Source organism: Peromyscus eremicus, chromosome 3 (genome assembly GCF_949786415.1).
Source record: "Peromyscus eremicus chromosome 3, PerEre_H2_v1, whole genome shotgun sequence".
NCBI lineage: Eukaryota > Metazoa > Chordata > Mammalia > Rodentia > Cricetidae > Peromyscus > Peromyscus eremicus.
Window position 1 is genome coordinate 6103080 of NC_081418.1, and position 18474 is coordinate 6121553.

General features: G+C 36.8%; 1 protein-coding gene across 1 annotated transcript in view; it reads right to left on the bottom strand.

The window, feature by feature from the left end:
• Sema3c (semaphorin 3C) overlaps nt 1–18474 on the bottom strand; it is a 154497-nt gene that overhangs the window by 41567 nt on the left and 94456 nt on the right. The window contains exons 6-10 of the mRNA XM_059257259.1: nt 17093–17212; nt 14922–15064; nt 13603–13717; nt 12036–12105; nt 9480–9624 (exon numbers count right to left, since the gene is read on the bottom strand). Of these exons, the coding sequence (XP_059113242.1) occupies nt 9480–9624; nt 12036–12105; nt 13603–13717; nt 14922–15064; nt 17093–17212 (593 nt within the window). The remainder of the gene's footprint in view (nt 1–9479; nt 9625–12035; nt 12106–13602; nt 13718–14921; nt 15065–17092; nt 17213–18474) is intronic.

Sequence of the window (18474 nt, forward strand, 5' to 3'; positions counted from 1 at the left end):
AAATAAAGTGCTTCTGCTTTAGTTTTAATTTAGACTTTAAGGGAGTTTTACAAAAAACAAACAAAGCCAAATTGCTGTTTTTACCATCTAGGTAAGTGTGGTATGCTATAAGGACTGTGACCCACTAGAAAGTTATGCTTCAATCAAAGCTGATAGTGAACTCTCATAATCAACTCTTTATTCCCACAAGGAATATAGGGTGAACATTGTGAGATTTTAACAGAAGATAGAAACAGGGAATTTTGTGTGAAATCTGTCAATTCTTAACTGTCAATTTTGTTAAGAAAGAGAAACAATATTGGAAACCAAGCAAGATGTGTCATCCTCTCTGTTGAATCCTTGCTATATATAGCCAATGACATCAGTGCCTTTGGGTCAGCATGGACAGACAAACATTTGCACAAACCTCTCAGCAGAATTCAAATGCAAACCCATTATCATGAACGTAAGTTTTAGACTAAGACCAGTTTAGCCAAGAACTTTTTTAGGACACACACACACACACACACACACACACACACACACACACACACATCTGCTTTTTGGAGAAAAGCACCAAGAACAATTAAATGACTGATGGAATAAATAATAAAAGACAGCCTGTCACTGGATATTCCCATGACTTGGGAATATGACTTCATTATAAGAAAAAGCATTATATTTAAATATTCCTGTTTATAAATTTCCCAAAATGAAGACCAAATGGGGACAAAGAATTTAATTTGAGGTTGTTCAAAGCTGACAGTTGTGTTCCGTACTTCTTCAAAGTATGGGTTATGGGTGTTTTCAGCCCTCATTTTTCACACAAAGTGGAAAAAGCATGCTGCCCACTGAATGAAAATATGGAAAGAACAATGTAAGGGCAATTTCAGCAGCTCCAGACTCTCTGAAGACACCACTAATTATGGCTTGCTATGTGATCCATCTCCTTAAGTGTTTGTAAGCATTTTCATTGGTACGTTCTAAAGAAGCGCAAAGTTAAGTTACATTACTAGGCAATTTGTATAATTCCTAGTCAGTTTAGTTGTTTGATACATGATTACCTTTGAAAATTATTTTTTTATTTTTTGAGATTATAATATAATTACATAGTTCACTCCTCCCCCTTTCCTCCTTCTAAACTCTCTCACGTATTTCTTCTTGCTTTCTTTCAAATTCATGCCTTCTCATTAAATATATTATGATGGTATTTTATTTGTACTGAAATGTGATTTTAATTGTATGTTAATAAATAAAGTTGCCCAAGGGTCAGTGCTATTAGAGCCATAGCAAGAGCGTGGCGGTGGTGGCGCACGCCTTTAATCCCAGCACTTGGTAGACAGAGCTAGGTAGATCTCTGTGTGTTCAAGGATACAGCCAGCATTGGAGACACATGCCTTTAATCTCAGTACCAACCATAGAAGACCTGGAAGTCTCTACAGACAGGCAGTGATGAGGCAGTCATGTGTTTGGGTTTACAACCAATGAGAAGGCAGAACAGCTAGACTATATAAAGACATACACACAGGAAGTAGGCCCCTTTCGGAGAGCTCTCAGCTGAAGTAGGAGGGGTAAGGCTCTTAGCTCTGACCTCTTGGCTTTCTTCTCTGAATCGGCTCTGTGTTTCTTATTTAATAAGATGGTTGGTTACATCTACAATACATATACATATATATGTATATATACATATATACATATATACATATATATATATGATGACCTTATTAAACTATCAGAGCCCTATTTAGAAGTTTTACTCAAAGATGAAAATCTTTGGCTTTGTGCCTTTCCTGGAACTCACTTGGTAGCCCAGGCTGGCCTTGAACTCACAGAGATCTGCCTGGCTCTGCCTCCAGAGTACTGGGATTAAAGGCGTGCGCCACCACCTCCTGGCTAAAGATGAAAATCTTAATGAAAGCTTTGTTAAAGCTGCTCAAAATCATGCTGGTTAAATACGTAACACACACCAGTATTTAAAAAAATTATTTTTATTATTATTATAATTATTATTGTTGTTGGTGTTATGCAGGAGTGTGTGTGTGTGTGTATGTGTGTGTGTGTGTGTGTGTGTGTGTGTGTGTGTGTGTGTGTGGTTTAAGGACAGATTTGTGGAGTCAGTTCTCTGTTTCTACTTTTACAAAAGTTCCAGGAATCGAATTCAGTCATAAGGCTTGCATAGCAAGTTCCTTTATCTGCTAAGCTATCTCGCCAGCCCCAAACTAGGAATCTTTACATTTCTTCCCTCAATAACTCCTCTCACACTTTTGTTATGTATGCACAATGTACTCCTACTTTAGAAATAAGTGTCTCCTTATATGACATCATTTTCAAATTTAGAGAAGAAGTAATCCTGATTATGAATCATTCTGCTGATTCATGCCATAGGATTGCAGTCAAGACACACTGAGTTGTACAAATGGTAACAAGATAAAAAGTTGACTTCCCCCTCTCAATATGTACTAGTGATTGTCCTCATTGTAAACCTGGCAAGGACGTTTAGTGTGGACAGCTCTCTCATCATCATCTGGTACAGGGAAGCATGGATATTGGGACCTCGGGATAATATAAACCATATTTTATTCTAGAAACTTCATCAGTTCAAATTTCACTCTGAGGCCTTTTATCTCTTCAGAGTTGATTATTGTTCAGACAAATAGACATGTGTTCAATTTTAGCTATTTAATTGGACATAAGGGTCTGTAAATTAGACCAGAATCATTGCTGTAATATATACCCAACCACCTGTAGCTGGAGGGACCATAGAGCCTAAGGGGGAACCTCCTATTGTGATATTTTCCTAGAGCAATACAATTTCTAATTGCACTGTAAATATGTATCTTTATACCTATAGATAAATGTCACTTTCACTCCTCATCAATGAAGCTTCTTTTTGCTGCAAATGGAGACTATTATAGAGAATCACAATTGGTTAAAATGCACATAGGTGGTCGTGGGGTATCCAATCCAAGTCAGTGTAAAACTATCTACAATATAACCCCTACACCTAAGAATGGAAGAACCATAGAAGAAGGGGTAAAAGTTTGTAAGAGTAAGAGAATGAGAACATGTTACTAGCTAGTATCCCCCTAGACATGACCAGATAGCTGCTCCATGGGATCTCTGCACAAAAAAGACCTGTCTAGGGCTGGAGAGATGGCTCAGAGGTTAAGAGCACTGGCTGCTCTTCCAGAGGGCTTGAGTTCAATTCCCACCAATGACACGGTGGCTCACAACCATCAATAATGAGATCTGGTGCAGGCAGAACACTGTATACATAGTAAATTTTAGAAAAAAGACCTGCCCATTGACTACCAGTTCACATGCCAACGTGAATGTGGAAATTTTCACAAGGTCCCACCACTAAAAGAAGAGCTCCCAAGAGTGAGAATCAGTTTTATCAGGCCCCTCCTCATAGGTTAGGTAATCCAATGTAGTCACCTCTAATCACATGTACATATGTACATAAGAGCAACATTAAATAGACCCAGAAATTGTGTATGTATGTTTTTATGTGTAATAATAATTATAAAAACAAGAACAATTACAGAAAAGGTGATAAATTTGAGAATGCTGGGGTATGGGAGAATATAGAGGGATAAAAGAAGGGTGGAAATGATGTAAATACAAAAAGAAGAAGATGGCATAATCACTATGCACCATCATAAAACATCGACATTCTGTAGGTTAATTTTATTATACAGATCATCATTAAATCATTTTAGTTAAACTCCTAAAGGATTAGTTTTCCCCAGCTACTTTATCCCACTCTATGAAGCAGTGGTAAACACCCCTTTCTGAGACATTTGACTGAAGTGCCGATGGAAAGGCTGGGAACAATGGCTGTCGTGTAAAAGGGAGATGGACGGCTCTGTCGCTGTCCGACTCCTGAGCTGCGCTCACGCTCATAAGCACTGCCTCCTCTTATCTTCCTATGCTCTCCTCCCCAGAGCTGGGATGAAAGTCTTCAAAGTCAATACAGGGCTTAACTAATACGTGTGTGGACCTCCTCTGAACATTTATTTTATCCAAATACTATTTGATGAGTCCCAGCCTTTCCATCGGCACTTCAGTCAAATGTCTCAGAAAGGGGTGTTTACCACTGCTTCATAGAGTGGGATAATTTGATGAGAGAAATTACACTGACTTTCTAGATACAAGCACACTAATAATGTAGATTAATATCCTGTTTTTGACAACAAAGTAATGACTGGAGACACACATAAAATATAAGTGACAGAGAATGGTTCAGGACTGATTGTCACGCACATGAAAGTGTCAGTATTTAAAAAATGAACTTATAGGGCTGATGAGGGCTCAGCAGGTAAAGACATTTACTGCCAAACTTGAAGTTCAATTGATGTCTACACACACACTCACACACACACACACACACACACACACACACACACACACCCCTCACTGAAATAAATACACAAGTAACATTATAGGACTGAACAGGTAATATTAAGGAATATATATATTTAAATATATATTTATAAATATATGCATGAAACAACAATTAGTGAAGTAAGAGGCCATGAATTTGAAGGATGGTAGGGAGTGGTATATGGGAGGCCTTGGAGGGAGTAACGGAAGGGAGAAATGTAATTAAATTATAGTCTCAGAAATAAAGAAAGAAAACAAACTTAGGAAGGCAGATAAACATGACTGCCAGGATCAGTGCAGAAGAGCAGGGAGATGCAGTTCTGATGCACTTCGAAATGGGAGTTAAAGATGATCACTTTGTTGGTTCTGCTTCAGCAGGATGTGCAGGATGTGCAGGCTGTACAAAAAGTCTACAGAAGCCACACCCTCGCTGTGATAGGAGAAGGTAATTCATTAGCTCAGCCACAGAGAGTCTGCAGTCTTGCATGCCCTTTGCAACATCCCAAAGGTGTCTTGTTTCTTCCACAAACGGAGATGCTTATGGGAAAACATCATGACACACTTGGCAGCCCTCCCAGCACTTACATGGACTTGCTGGTTGGGCTGTTTGCTAGCACAGCTCCGTACCCTGCTTTGAAGGAAGCACCTACGGGGAACATGAGAATGAGGGTATAGGATTTCTGCCAGTGTCACTGATTTAAAAACACAGTTATATATTTATGAGGTTGACCCAGCAACCAGACTACTGTGTGGAGAAATAAAGAATGACAATCACAGTTGATCCCTGGTTGGGACGACTTCAGAGACAGAGGGAGCATTCTTGACCTAGAGGAAAAGCACTGTTGAGTTCACTTGGCTGCAGATCTGGCTGCAGAAGCAGGAAGCACAGGGTTGAGGCAGCCACTGGCAACTGAGCTAGAAAGCTGACTTCATGCTGTTTTGCTGGGCTCAGGGTGGAGTGACCAGATCTTTGGGTCATTCCTCCACCCTGCCCCGTTGATTCCCCAAGGATCACTCATCTGACAATTTCTGGATTTAAAGGAGCTGTTGTGGTCTCAATACCAGATGTAAGAAACCACATTATAGAAAAATGTCTTAAGTACTGACTACTCCCTTTTTGCACGGAGTCTCTTCCAGATGTGTGTCACTAATCCCTGGCTTATTCCACACTCTTTTAGGACAGAGGAAAATGCTTATTCTTAAGAGCTTTTAAAAAATGGGACTGTTAGCAGAATTTTCTGATTTAGCATTGGTTTATTTGTGGAAAAGGGTTGGTCTCTTCCCACAGTGTACACAATTATTGCTTTTCAGCAGAGTGGTTTTCTATGTTCTACTCATAGCCCCGTGTCCATGTCAAGGTGGCTTTTAAGGTGCCACTTGGGTGAAGAGCCATAGGTGGAATGAGGCTGATTTCAGCTGCATAAATATCCCCACCATGGCTAATTTCACGTTACTGCTTAGATGTCTTTGGTTGAGAAAAGGCACATATAATACACTCAGGAGGCAGGAGCAAGTTGGCTTCAGAACCTTCTTCATGAGATTCTCAGGCCCCACTTGAATGAATGCAACTGTAAGCTACAGCAGCGAGGGTGTGGTTTTTCTGAGGTTGCAAGCTGGTTGCTCCTGTACTATCTGTACATACTGGAGAAAACACACCAATCCACAGCCACTTGTCACTTAATTAGGCCTACTTTTCCTCCTTTAAAAAAGCCTAATTGACCTTTGAATCAGTTAGTAGTTAGGCTTCTGGACATGCATGAAGTAATTTGAGTGGAGTAAAGAGAGACTCTTCTTCACATGCAATTTTCTCAGCCTGCCCTCCTTTCTCTCCCCCTAGGTAATCTGTGCTCCAAATCTACTATTGGACATGAAGTACCTTGAGATGACTGTATCTGTTGATTGTTTTTCTTGGTTGTAAAAGCAATTACTCAGGGCTCTGCCCATGTTATCTTGAGCTGTGAGCATTAAGGAGGCACCATTTAAAAGGGACTTGTGGATTCTATAATCAAGTTAGTTGTTAGATGTGATTAATTGTAACATTTTAACTACAGTGTTGTTAGGGATCAATAATAATTCTCATAATTTTCAAAAGTAACTAAAAGTTATTTCTTCTATATAAAAATATATCGATGTTCAATCTTTAAGTTTCTTATCCAGAGAATCAAACTCATCTTTTTTTAATTTTCAGGAGATAGAGAGTCCCTTTATGCTTAGTGTATGATTAAAAAACCTTGACAGTAGCCAGTCGGTGGTGGCGCACGCCTTTAATCCCAGCACTCGGGAGGCAGAGCCAGGCGGATCTCTGCGAGTTCGAGGCCAGCCTGGGCTACCAAGTGAGTTCCAGGAAAGGTGCAAAGCTACACAGAGAAACCCTGTCTTGAAAAAAAAAAAGAAAGAAAACAAAGGACTGGACAATATAATAAATACTCTCTAATGACATAAAAATAAAATGAGCCAACATTAGAAATCTTTTGTGGGATTCACATCTTGAATATGATTTATTAAGAATATTTGTATCCACTGGGAAGAGAGGGAGGAAGGATGGTAGGAGTCACTGTGGTCAAGGACACCAAAAGAACCTGGCCCACAGAATCAACTAAGCAGTACTCCTAGGGGCTCACAGAGACTGAAGTGGCATTCAAGGAGTCTGCATGGGTCTGTGCTAGGTCCTTTGCATACATGCTGTGATTGTATAGGTTGGTGTCTTTGTGGGACTCCCACTGTGGAAATGGGGGTGTCTTTGACTCTTTTGCCTGCTCCTTGGACCCTTTTCTTCCTACTGGATTGCCTCTCCAGCCTTGATATGAGAGTTTGTGCCTGGCCTCATTGCAGCTCGTTATGCCAAGCTCAGCTGATATCCTTGGGAGACTTTTTTTTTTTTCTTAAGGGAAACAGAAAAGGAGTTAATATGGAAGAAAGGGGAGGTGGGGGACTGGGAGGAGTAGAAGCAGGAGATGCTGTGGTCAGGATATATTATATGAGAGAAGAATAAATAAAAAGAAAAAGAAAAAAGAATATTAGTATCTGTGTTCATCAGAAAGAGCAGCCCACAAGTTTTGTTTCATTTTGTTATGTTTTTGTTTGGCGTTAGCTTCAAGAGAATACTGCTTTAGTAGAATTACTTTGGTAGTGTTCCTTATTTTATTTTACTTTTATGAACAGCTTGATCAGTACTCTTGCCAGCTCTTCTACACAAGTTTGGTAGAGCGGAGCAGTGAACACATCTGGTCCTTCTCTCCTTGGGGAGATTTTCTTTATTGTTGCTTCAGTCTCCTGTGTTAGGGATGGTTTAAGCTGTTTGTGTTTTCTTCACTTAACTCTGGTAGATCATATATACTTAATAATTTATCAAATTCTCCTAGATTTACCAAGATTTCTGGGGTACAACAGTACTCTCTACTAAGTATGTGTATTTCATTGGTGTACTCTCTAATTTTATTATTTTGAGTCTTCCTTTTCTTTTTGTCAGCTAAGCTAGGAATCAGTCAGTCTCATGTATCTATTGACTGTGTTGTGCTTGATTGATTGTATGTATTATTCTTTACATGTACGTTTCAATAATATCTGCCATGACGCAGGGTAGTGGTGGTACATGCTTTTAATCTTAGCATTTGTGAGGCAAAGGCAAGTGGATCTCTGAGTTCGAGGCCAGCCTGGTCTATAGCGTGAGCTCCAGGACAGCCAGGACTGCACAGAGAAACCCTGTCTTGAAAAACAAAACAAAACAAAATAAAACAAAACCACATGTCCTGACCTTCCTTATCTTGACGCCTGCTGTTTCTGAACTTGCCTTTGTCTTACTTTTCTAAGACTTTTAAGCACATTGTAGGTTATTTGAGGCATTTTGATATTTTATTACATTTATTTTATCTGATCTGTCAGTGTTTTGCCCGCATGTACGTATGCGTAGCATGTGTGTGCTTAGTCCCTGCAAAGGCCATAAAAGGGCCTTGGAGCTCCTAGAACTGGAGGTATGGATGGCTGTAAACCTCCATATGGGTGCTGAAATCAAACTTGGGTCCCCTGAAAGAGCAACAAATGCTAGTAAGTGCTGAGCCTTACTTCCAGCCCAGTTTTAGAAAGTAGATTTATTAATTTTATTTTATGTGTTTTACCTGTATGTATGCATGTCTGTGCATATGTGCATACTTGGTATCTACAAAGGTCAGAAGATGGAGTTACAGATGATTGTAAACCACCACATGGGTGCTGGGAACTGAACCTGGGTCCTTTGGAAGAGCAAGAGGCGATCTTGACAACCAAGCCATCTCTCCATGTCCATTTTGACATTTTAATATAAACATTTACAGTCATAAATTTTCCTTTTAGAACTCACTAAGCCATACCCCCAAAGGTTCTGGAAAGTTCTGCTTTCGTTTTCATTAGGTTCAAGGATTTAAAAACTTTTCTCCCTAATATTTTCAATTAACTGCTGGTCAATCAAGCAGACACAGAAGTCAAAAAAGAAGTTAACATGACTTATCCCTAAGTTCATATTCATGTGAGTATCATGATACACGATGAAATTTCTTAATGTAAAAATGTAAAGAAGTATTATTTTAGAAAAACAGCAACAAGAAAAAAACAAAATAAAACACCAAAAAAGCTAGCAGGCTGGGCATGGTGGTGCATGCCTTTAGTCTCAGATCTTGAAAATCAAAGACAGGTGGATCTCTCTGAGATCAAGACCAGCCTGGTCTACTTAGTGATTTCTGGCCAGGGCTACATAGTAAAACCCTGTCAAGAAAAGAAAGGAAGAGATGGGAGTGGGGTTGGGTAAGCTCTAGTGTTAACATAGTTAGTCTTTTTCTGAAATTTCAAAGTGAGAGCTTTAAAATTAGGAAAAAAAAATGTCTACTATATTTAAGTAAGTTGTTTTGGAATTTCGATGAGATTTTGTTCGTAATTGTAGCACTTACAAAATTGCATCTTCTATAACATACATGCTATATTAGCAAATCTCAAACCAGGCAAGGATTAAGCTAGATCCATGATGCTGAAAACTTTTAATGAGCATACCCAGAGGACCATAGTTATATTTAATAGTTATATTTAATAAATGTAAATGTAACATTTGTTTAAGTAAGATAAAAGTAAATTCCATGGATACTTACAGTTCCAGGGCGAGGATATGGAATTCTTCCTTGATAGGATATCAGCTGGTGATTGGGCCCTTCTTTGTGGGCAAAAGGCCCATTGAATACAGTCTGTATATCAGATAAATGATACACACACACTGCAGATCCTTTAAAAACAGAGCTGAAAATGAAAACAAAGAATCTGTTTTACTTTTCTTAAAATATATTCCATTTGTGCTAGTGAGAATTTGAGCACTCTGGCTAGGGAAGCAGATCACCCAGCAGCGAAGACATTTCCTCCTGCAGCAGAAGGGAACCAACAGCCAGATATGCAGAGTGAAAGACCCTGCAGCATTCTGCCCTAATCCTAGTCTGGATGTATCCATCAAATCCCTCCCCTCAGGGCTCAGAGAACCCTGTGAAAGGTGAAAGAGGAGGCAGAAAGCTCATAAGAGCCAGAGGTGAAGAAGAAGGCCAAGGAAACAAGGCCTACTAAATCAGCATTCTCAAAGCACATATGAACTCACAGAGACTGAGTGAGGCACAGGTCTGTACCAGATGGGGACCAAGAGCTGAAAGAAGTAACATCCACTCCCATCCCTAGCCCAGAGGCAATCTCCAACTGATAACCACCTGCAAATGAAAATCTACTTTCCTCTAAGGGAGTCTCACTGGGAAAAGAAACTACTCTCAAGGGCAGGCTGCATGGCAGCAGTAGAAGCCAACAGAGAACAAACTCAAGGGCATCTTGGGAGGTTCCTTGTCTTAGAATGTAGTGCCAGGGCTTCTCCTTCTAAAAACAAAATTTCTATTTCACTTTTTTTCATTTTTATTTTTATTTACACACACACACACACTTTTTTCTTTCTTTCTTCTTCTTTTTCTCTCTTTTCACCCTACATTACGGCTTCCAGTTTAATGCTTTTATGGGATTCCTAGGGATGCAAATGAGTGGGTCACTGGTTTTTGTGCCTTCTCTTGGGCTCTTTGGTTTGTTTGTGTTGCCAATTCTGATGTGTTAGTTTTTATTGTACCTTTATTATATTTTATATAATATACATAAAATTTATATAATTATATAAAAATATATTTGTACCTATATTATATTTTGTTATTATTCCTTAGCAGCCTGTTTGTTGTCTATTAAGAGACAGAGAGGGGAAAGATCCAGATGGAACAGGAGATGGGGAGGAACTGAGAGGGATGGAGGAAGGGAAACCATAATCAAGATATATTATGTGAGAAAAAAATCTATTTTCAATAAAAGGAAAAAAACAAAAACATAAACAAATATATTAATTTTAATTCTAAACAACCATGAACAGAATTATGACTTCATTCTGAAATAATTTCCATTAATATGTGAACATCATGTCTTTTTATAGTAGTATTATCATAACTTCAGAGTTCTTCCATGATATCCTTATTAGCGACTGGAGAAGTCTATCTTGCCATTGTTTATTTATTTTCCATTTTAATCCTGCCATGAAAAATGACCCAGGCATGGAGAGAGAGCTCAACTGGAAAATGCTGACCTTGTCAGTATGAGAGCCTGAGTTCAGTCCCCAATATCTACGTAACAAACAACAACAACAAATAATAATAATAATAATAATTAGTGAAGTGTGGTAAAAACCCCACCAAGGAGGAGGGGAGAGGGGGAGACTGGTCTTGCCACCTAGCCTGCCTGGCCTCCTCAGTGAGCTGCAGGGGTCTGAAAGCCACCACCACACTTGGCATTTGCATAGGTGTCAGGGAAGGAACTCAGGGCCTCAGGCAGGGACAATAAGATCTGTTTCCCACTGAGGCGTCTCCCCCAGCTCTTATACCACATTTAAAACTCACTTAGAAAAGAATGTTTTCAATCATTATTTTGCAGTTTCTAATAACTGCAAAGGAACCAATACATCCTTCCTTTGGCCCAATAGACTTGGCTGGAGTACGAGCCTGAATTCACAGTAACTCCCAGTACAGAATTCATTGACAGAAATGTGCACAGAAACTTTCAAGTATCTGGGAAATGCACCGAAAAACACAATAAAGTTGCCGTTGGACTCCAAGAAAAGTTAGAAAATATTAAACCTATTTTGAAAGGCAAAAATACAGTCATATTACAGAATAACAGAATAACCAGTCCAATTTTTGTTAGCTTCTCATAGTCACCACATTAGATTAGTGAAGAAGTGAAAGTTATTTCAAGTATTTTTTTTAGTTTTAATAATGAATACTTGTTATAAATTTTAAATAATTAAATATATACACGTCTATGACTTGTCTATGTATGCTTGTGCTACCACTGCCAAAAGGTAGGAGAGAAACATATTCATCATAACTAAAACCTTGCATTCTGATTTGATTAGAATCATTAGTCTTTACTTTTATTATTTAAACAAAATACTTTAAGTATTTTACTTCTATAATTTAATTCATGCTTTAGTTTCTCCTGGAGAACAACATGTAATTGTTTAAAATGTCTTTGTACACTATTTTGGAAATATTTGCTGAGATCACATATATTTTAGTAACCTGGCAAAAGCAAATGAAATGGGAGCATTTGTTGTAACGGGGGAGCTGCAGCTCTTTAATAATTACCTGGACGTGGTGAAGATGCCGTACACAAGGGTTGTCCTCGGATTATCGGTTTCTAGCAGAAACACATCCTCTAGAAAAAAAGAAAAGCACATGCTTTTAAAGTTTCCAAAATTTTAACTGGTAATTTTGAATTACCCTAAGACAATAATTTCAACTATGAAAAGTATAGTCCTCAGGAAGGTATTACTGGAAAATTGCTCCAATTTGGTATAATGTGATGATAAGCACGAGGTAACTTAAATAAAATGTTAGCCTTGCACTGAGGATATTCTTGAAGATTGGATCTCTATGCAAACAAAGGTGTGTGTATAAGCATTGAGTGGAAGACCCCAGAGTGGTGATAATATAGACTAGAACTTTGAAAAGTCCGCAGAGAAGACAAAGCTTGACCATGGTGTTCATGGTAGGAATGCCACAGATATTTTCCTGTTGCTTGTTTCTATGTCTCCTCAAAATCCTCTATTGATGATACATTAATTTTAATTTAAAAAATAATTCAGCTCTCAATTTCCTTTCAACCTATCATTTGAAGCTGTAATGTTGAAGAAAATCTTTCATATTGGGCCCTTCCTTCATAAAAAATATAAAACCTTATTTAGGCTTATGCTCAAAATTTCCAAGACTAGTTCACCTAACAATTCCTCTAACAACAAAACTTTAATGTATGCTATAAGACAGAGACAGATACATTTATAATACAGCAAAATAAAACATGAATCTTGAGTCTTGAAGAACCAAAGACCATCTGATAGAAAATGCCCTTTAAGGTGAGCAACAGCCTCCTTTGGATTTATAATTCTTAGAGTCAATATAATTTTGCATTTTGTAATAGATATGTGTTCTTTACCTCATTACATGCCTCAAAATCCAAGATAATGTCCAAAATGTTTCTAAATGGAGCTAAGTTACCGCAACATTATGCTGTATAACAGAGTACTTCAACTACAGAAAACTATTCCTTGCTAGACTATTAGTCCTTATTTAATCTGGAAATCATAAGCCTCCTGTCATAGGAGGAACACTTAGTCTGAGTCTTCAACAAGAACCAAGCTGGGAGCATAACTCTTGCAATTTATAACTGAATTTTTTTTCTTAAATTCTACTAAATATTCTATTTAATGCAGTAGTTATGTAAATATATATGTATATATGTGTGTTCACATATACATTAATTTAAGTCAAAATATATCAGAATTTTAAAAAAATTACATAATATTCTGATTTAGTTACCTAAATTTAAATTTATTTAGATCAGAATGTAACAAATATATATATAATAAATTCATTTATAAAGGATCAAACATACTATTACCTATATGTAAATCACAGAAGTACTACTACCCCACCCTCATTCATATCTTAGCATTTCAGTAGTGCATTCAATGACAAGAGAAATTACTAAAACGTTTAAGGACACCAATGAGCACTTCATGATTTCCCTCCAAGATAGAACAGCATTTAACCTGTTAATATCTAGAGAAGATGCATCCTCTCTGAGATTTTGTTAAGGGACATGATGCTTATAAAGTCCTTCTTAGAAACAATGCTCCTTCTCACATCCACATACCTAATTCATCAAAATGTGTCTCTGGGCCATCTTCATCTGTGACTGAGCATACAAGTCTTGCCTTCAAGAATGTGGTCCACTTGTTTACAAGACTACGTTGTCCACCAGTGTCATTCTGAAATCATTTTGTAAACACAATTCAGATGATTGAAGAAACAATTGTGTATAAAAAATTCAACTAGGACTCTGATTTTTAATTTATTGTTATCTAAAGATTAGATAGGGTTATCATCAATTAAAAAAAAAAGTCCCTGATCTATAGTATTTTGTGGTTGATCTTTCGCAGAACAACATCAACTAGAAATGGACTATGTAGAAATGTAAGTATATGGCTCGATTTTTACAATATATAACATAAACATTTATATGCAGTAAATAAATAACTGTTTTCCTCTTGCTGAGGCAAGTATTCATTCTCTTAGATGTGAATGAAATTTACTGCATACAGTTATGGCTTTCAGAGATCACTGTGTCCAGCAAAGTAGGTATATCCCATATTAGAAGGCTCCAGATAGTTCTATTTTATCTCAAACACCTAAGCATTTCCACTTTAATATTCAGTCTTTCTGAGTGGATGGTTTATTACATACATTTTCCCAGACAATGCACAGGGCGTGGCATTTTGTTCTTTGGTAGAGTCTACTGATGACTTTTGTCTTCCTCTCTGTCCAACAGCTTTTTCCTTTCTCCTAGCTTTGCTATATTGACTCAAATTATTGAGAAATAGCTGAGTTCTAGTCAACAGAATATTGCAATATTTGAAGATAAATAGACACTGGATACTTCAATAAATATGTCTCACAAAGAAAATTATCACAAATAAGCCAACAAGTCTACAAAAAACCTACAGAAGATTGCATCGTCAATTTTATTCAACGTTTCTATATGTACTGCTAATACACTGACACTTTGTTCTTTAAAATTAGAATAGTAAAATAATTTCTTAGTTTCCCACTATTGCATGAGGCTCCACCATAATTATGTTTTATTGAGATTCTGATGTATTTTATTTACAAGAATTATTTCGTTTTCTTTGGTAATTTACACTTTCTCATTTGTTTGAATGCAACACTGCAAATGGAGTTGCAAAATTAGCCAAAACTAGTTCTATGTTTAAAAGAACACCCAAAATATTTCCCTGAATATTTTTACTAAAATTCAGCATAATTGTCTCACATAAACTGTGAAATGCATGCTGTCCTAAAAATATTCTTTCTATATTTGATTCATTGATGATAGTAAATGATAAAACCACAGAAGTACTGGAAAATACATTACATAATCTGAATTGCTTTAACTAGAAATTCCAATGCACTTACAGGACATATTCTTGCAATCATGGAATGGATCTGTTTCGTGCTCCTATTGTTGTCCATCAATTTTTCTTTGAAGAAGAAATACACCTTAGCATCGTTTGGATCAGTGCCGTCTGGGATCACATGTGCATCCACAAACATAGGTTCTGCAAAAGAAATATGAAGACTATGTTCTCATGATAAAAATCCACCTACTATTCTTTGAAATAGATGACAGATGCATTCTTTTCCCAACAATGAATAATTCACTGTTCATAGGCAAAATTTCAAAAAGCAGTGGTTGTATATCAACATACCTCATGGAGAGTATCAAACACAACAAATTATAGCTCTAGTGTGACAGACCAAAGCTTGTCTGTCTGAAGAACACTTAAGAAATATATGTAAAAATTCTTTGCATGTGAATGAGTTTTAACATTATTTTAGCAGTTATTTCCCATGAAATTTAATGCTTGTTTTTATGTTGGATTTTAAATGTGGTGTTTGCAATCAAGTGTATATAAATCTAATTGATTGACACAGAATAAGAAGATGGGGTCCATTCCTAATCAAGAACCTATCTTCATTGGATAAGTACTTGCAAATGAAAAATTATTTTTCTTCAAGGAAGTTTACTAGAGAAGTAAACCACTCTTAGGGGCAGGCCCTATACCTAGCAGTCCATGAACTCAGCAGCATCTTTGGAGGGTATTTGTCTCCTAATATTAAGTAAAGGAGTTATTTGTTTTTTGTTTTCTCTTTCAGGTCCTTTGCATGTATATCATGTCTTCTGGTTTCATATTTTTATGGGACTCCTCTGTGTGTGAATTTGTGTGTGTCTGCATCTATATGAGTTTCTTGTGCTTTTTCTTTGGCTCTTTTTCATGATTGGTTCTTTTGTCCTATTCCAATTTGTTCGTCTTTCTTTTATCTTACAGTATTTTATTTCATTACTGTTCCTTATAGACCTGTTTGTCTTCTTGCAAGAGACAAAAGGGTGTGGATCTGGATGGGAGAGGAGGTGGAAAGGATCTGGAGGAGTGGGGGAGGGCAAACTGCAATCAAAATATAGTGCATGAACAGAATCTATGTTCAGTAAAAGGAAAAAGAAGTAACTTTAAGCAGGAAAGAAGGAGGAGGGGGAGAAAAAGGAGGAAGACAAAGAGGAAGAGGAGGAGGGGCAAGAGGAGGAAGAAGGAGACTGAAGGGGAGGGGGAGAACAAACAGCAGCAGCAGCAGCAGCAGCAGCAGCAGCAGCAGCTGTTGACGCAGTATTAAAACTCTGACTCTGTTTTCCCTTAAAATACAGCAAATGAAATGAAGAGGAAATGTTTGAAGGAAAAATGTAGTCAGTGTAGACACAGAAGGTTTCCTTATTTCAGGAACAAAACAACTTTTTAGAATATTCTATTTCCAGACACACTGATGGAATAATTTGAAGAAGCAAAATACAATCAATGCTTTCATATGTTAAATGCTTAATTGTGGTGATTCATGCTAAACTGCATCATTAACTTAGGCAATTTAGAGTGAGCTTGCAAGTTTCCTGAGGGCAGAATGGCAAGTGCTTGTGGCTTTCTCCCCATCCACAAGTCAGAAACTGACTGGAATCCTAGCAGTAAAATCAGCCTCCTTTCAGGGTGTGAATTCCTATGGCCTTGAGAATTTGAACCATCAAGGATTATCATGAAGTCATCACACCATCATACATTTAACATCAGTCCATTTTTGAAAAAGTAGTATGTAGTATAATACAAGTTTAGATTCTTAGTGTAAACAAACACAAAAAGTTTCTGTATATGATCTATTTATTGTATTTTAAGTTGTGAATTTGGTAGAATTCTTCAATTTATTATTATGGAAATATAAAAGCAATTAAAAGAAGTAAAACCATATTTAATCAGAATATATTACCATTTAACAAGTGGAGGCATGTATGATGGGTACCACCTATATTTGTATATAACTAGTTCTATGACAATTATATCGTCATTAATAAATCAAACAATTACAATAAGAATGATGGGCATTTATTTGTCTTAAATATTTGGCATATAGAGTATAGAATTATGACTACTCGTGTCAAAGGCTGATACTTTGTTTTTTTTAACTACTTTCCCTATTATCAGCATAGAATTAAAAGTTAGTTTATGGAAAAGAGATCAAAGGGGGAAATGCAGTAAATATTTTCTTACCACTCAGCCATTTTGAATTGTGCTGATCAGTTCGGACTGCATTTCTCTTGGTTAAACTTCGAAAAATAGCAGCATCTGTTCCCATGAAATCTATGTACATTCCCGAGAAGAGTTCTTCATCTATGAAAAAGGAACCATGGTCAGAGATACTCTATGCCTTTTAAACTTATTTTAAAGTTCAAGAAGATTTAACCTAATATATCATCCCAATTATTAGAAGAGGTTTGTAGTTATAAATTAGTTTCTGTTGCCCACCAAATTTACAAAGGACTAATTTTAATATGCTCTGATAGTGGTGATTTTGGAGTTATAAAATCAAATCCAAGAACTATTTGTTCTAATTTTAGCAAGCAAGCAATAAACTTTGATTTAGTGTGATGTCATTCAACACACTGAATCCTGGTATTTTCATTCATAAAGTATAAGAAATAAGCTATGATCCTAATAGTACTTATTATATATTAAACATTTAAGATTTTATCTAATAGGATGGACATACTACTATTATTATTTTTATTACTTGATGACACAGAAACTACATTGATAAACAATCTAATCATTCAAACTCTACATTTGAGGCTACAAGGTTCCTAGTAACAAACACAGTCCACTTTTTCCACAGTAACTCTGTTGTAAAAGATAAAGTGACAGGAAAGAAACTATGTCGAAAATTAAACAAGCTGTCCAATTTGTCATAAGTGACCTATTTAAATATTTAACCTGTACGTGTGCATCTGCTCCATGAAATCTATGTATCTTTATAATAATATCTGCTGGACAGGGCAGACTGCAGATGAAACATTTCTAAAATGAGCTCATCAGTTTCTGAACTAGACCCCTATCAGTTAAAGAGCTGGTATGACAGGCACCTTATCACCAATTTCTCCTTCCCAGGAAGCACACAAAGTCCATGGCAACATTTAAGACAGTGATAACAAAGATAAGAATGAGTCATTTTTAACAGTTCAGCTGTTTAAACATTGTTTAAATATCTGTTGTGTACATACATGCATAGATTTGGTTATTAAATCAATATAACACATAATTATTCCACATGTTGGTATGGCTCAATAGTCATAAAACCATGGATTATAAATCCTCACTGCTCAATATCATTGATGAACATAGCTCTCAATTATATATACTTACAAGAAGTAAGACACTCAAGTTGGCTTAGAGCTTTCTAACTCTATTGTACACCATAGAATCAATTATAGCTTAAACCTTATAAGAGCCTGCACATCAAACTGATTTCATTTCTTGCTTCATATTCTGAGTGCTTCTAATAGCATACAGGAGAATTCCTGCTTCATTTTGGATAAGTAATAAATTCTTAAATAATAACACCTTGGGAAGAATTTTAAGAGAGAAGTGTTTTCAAG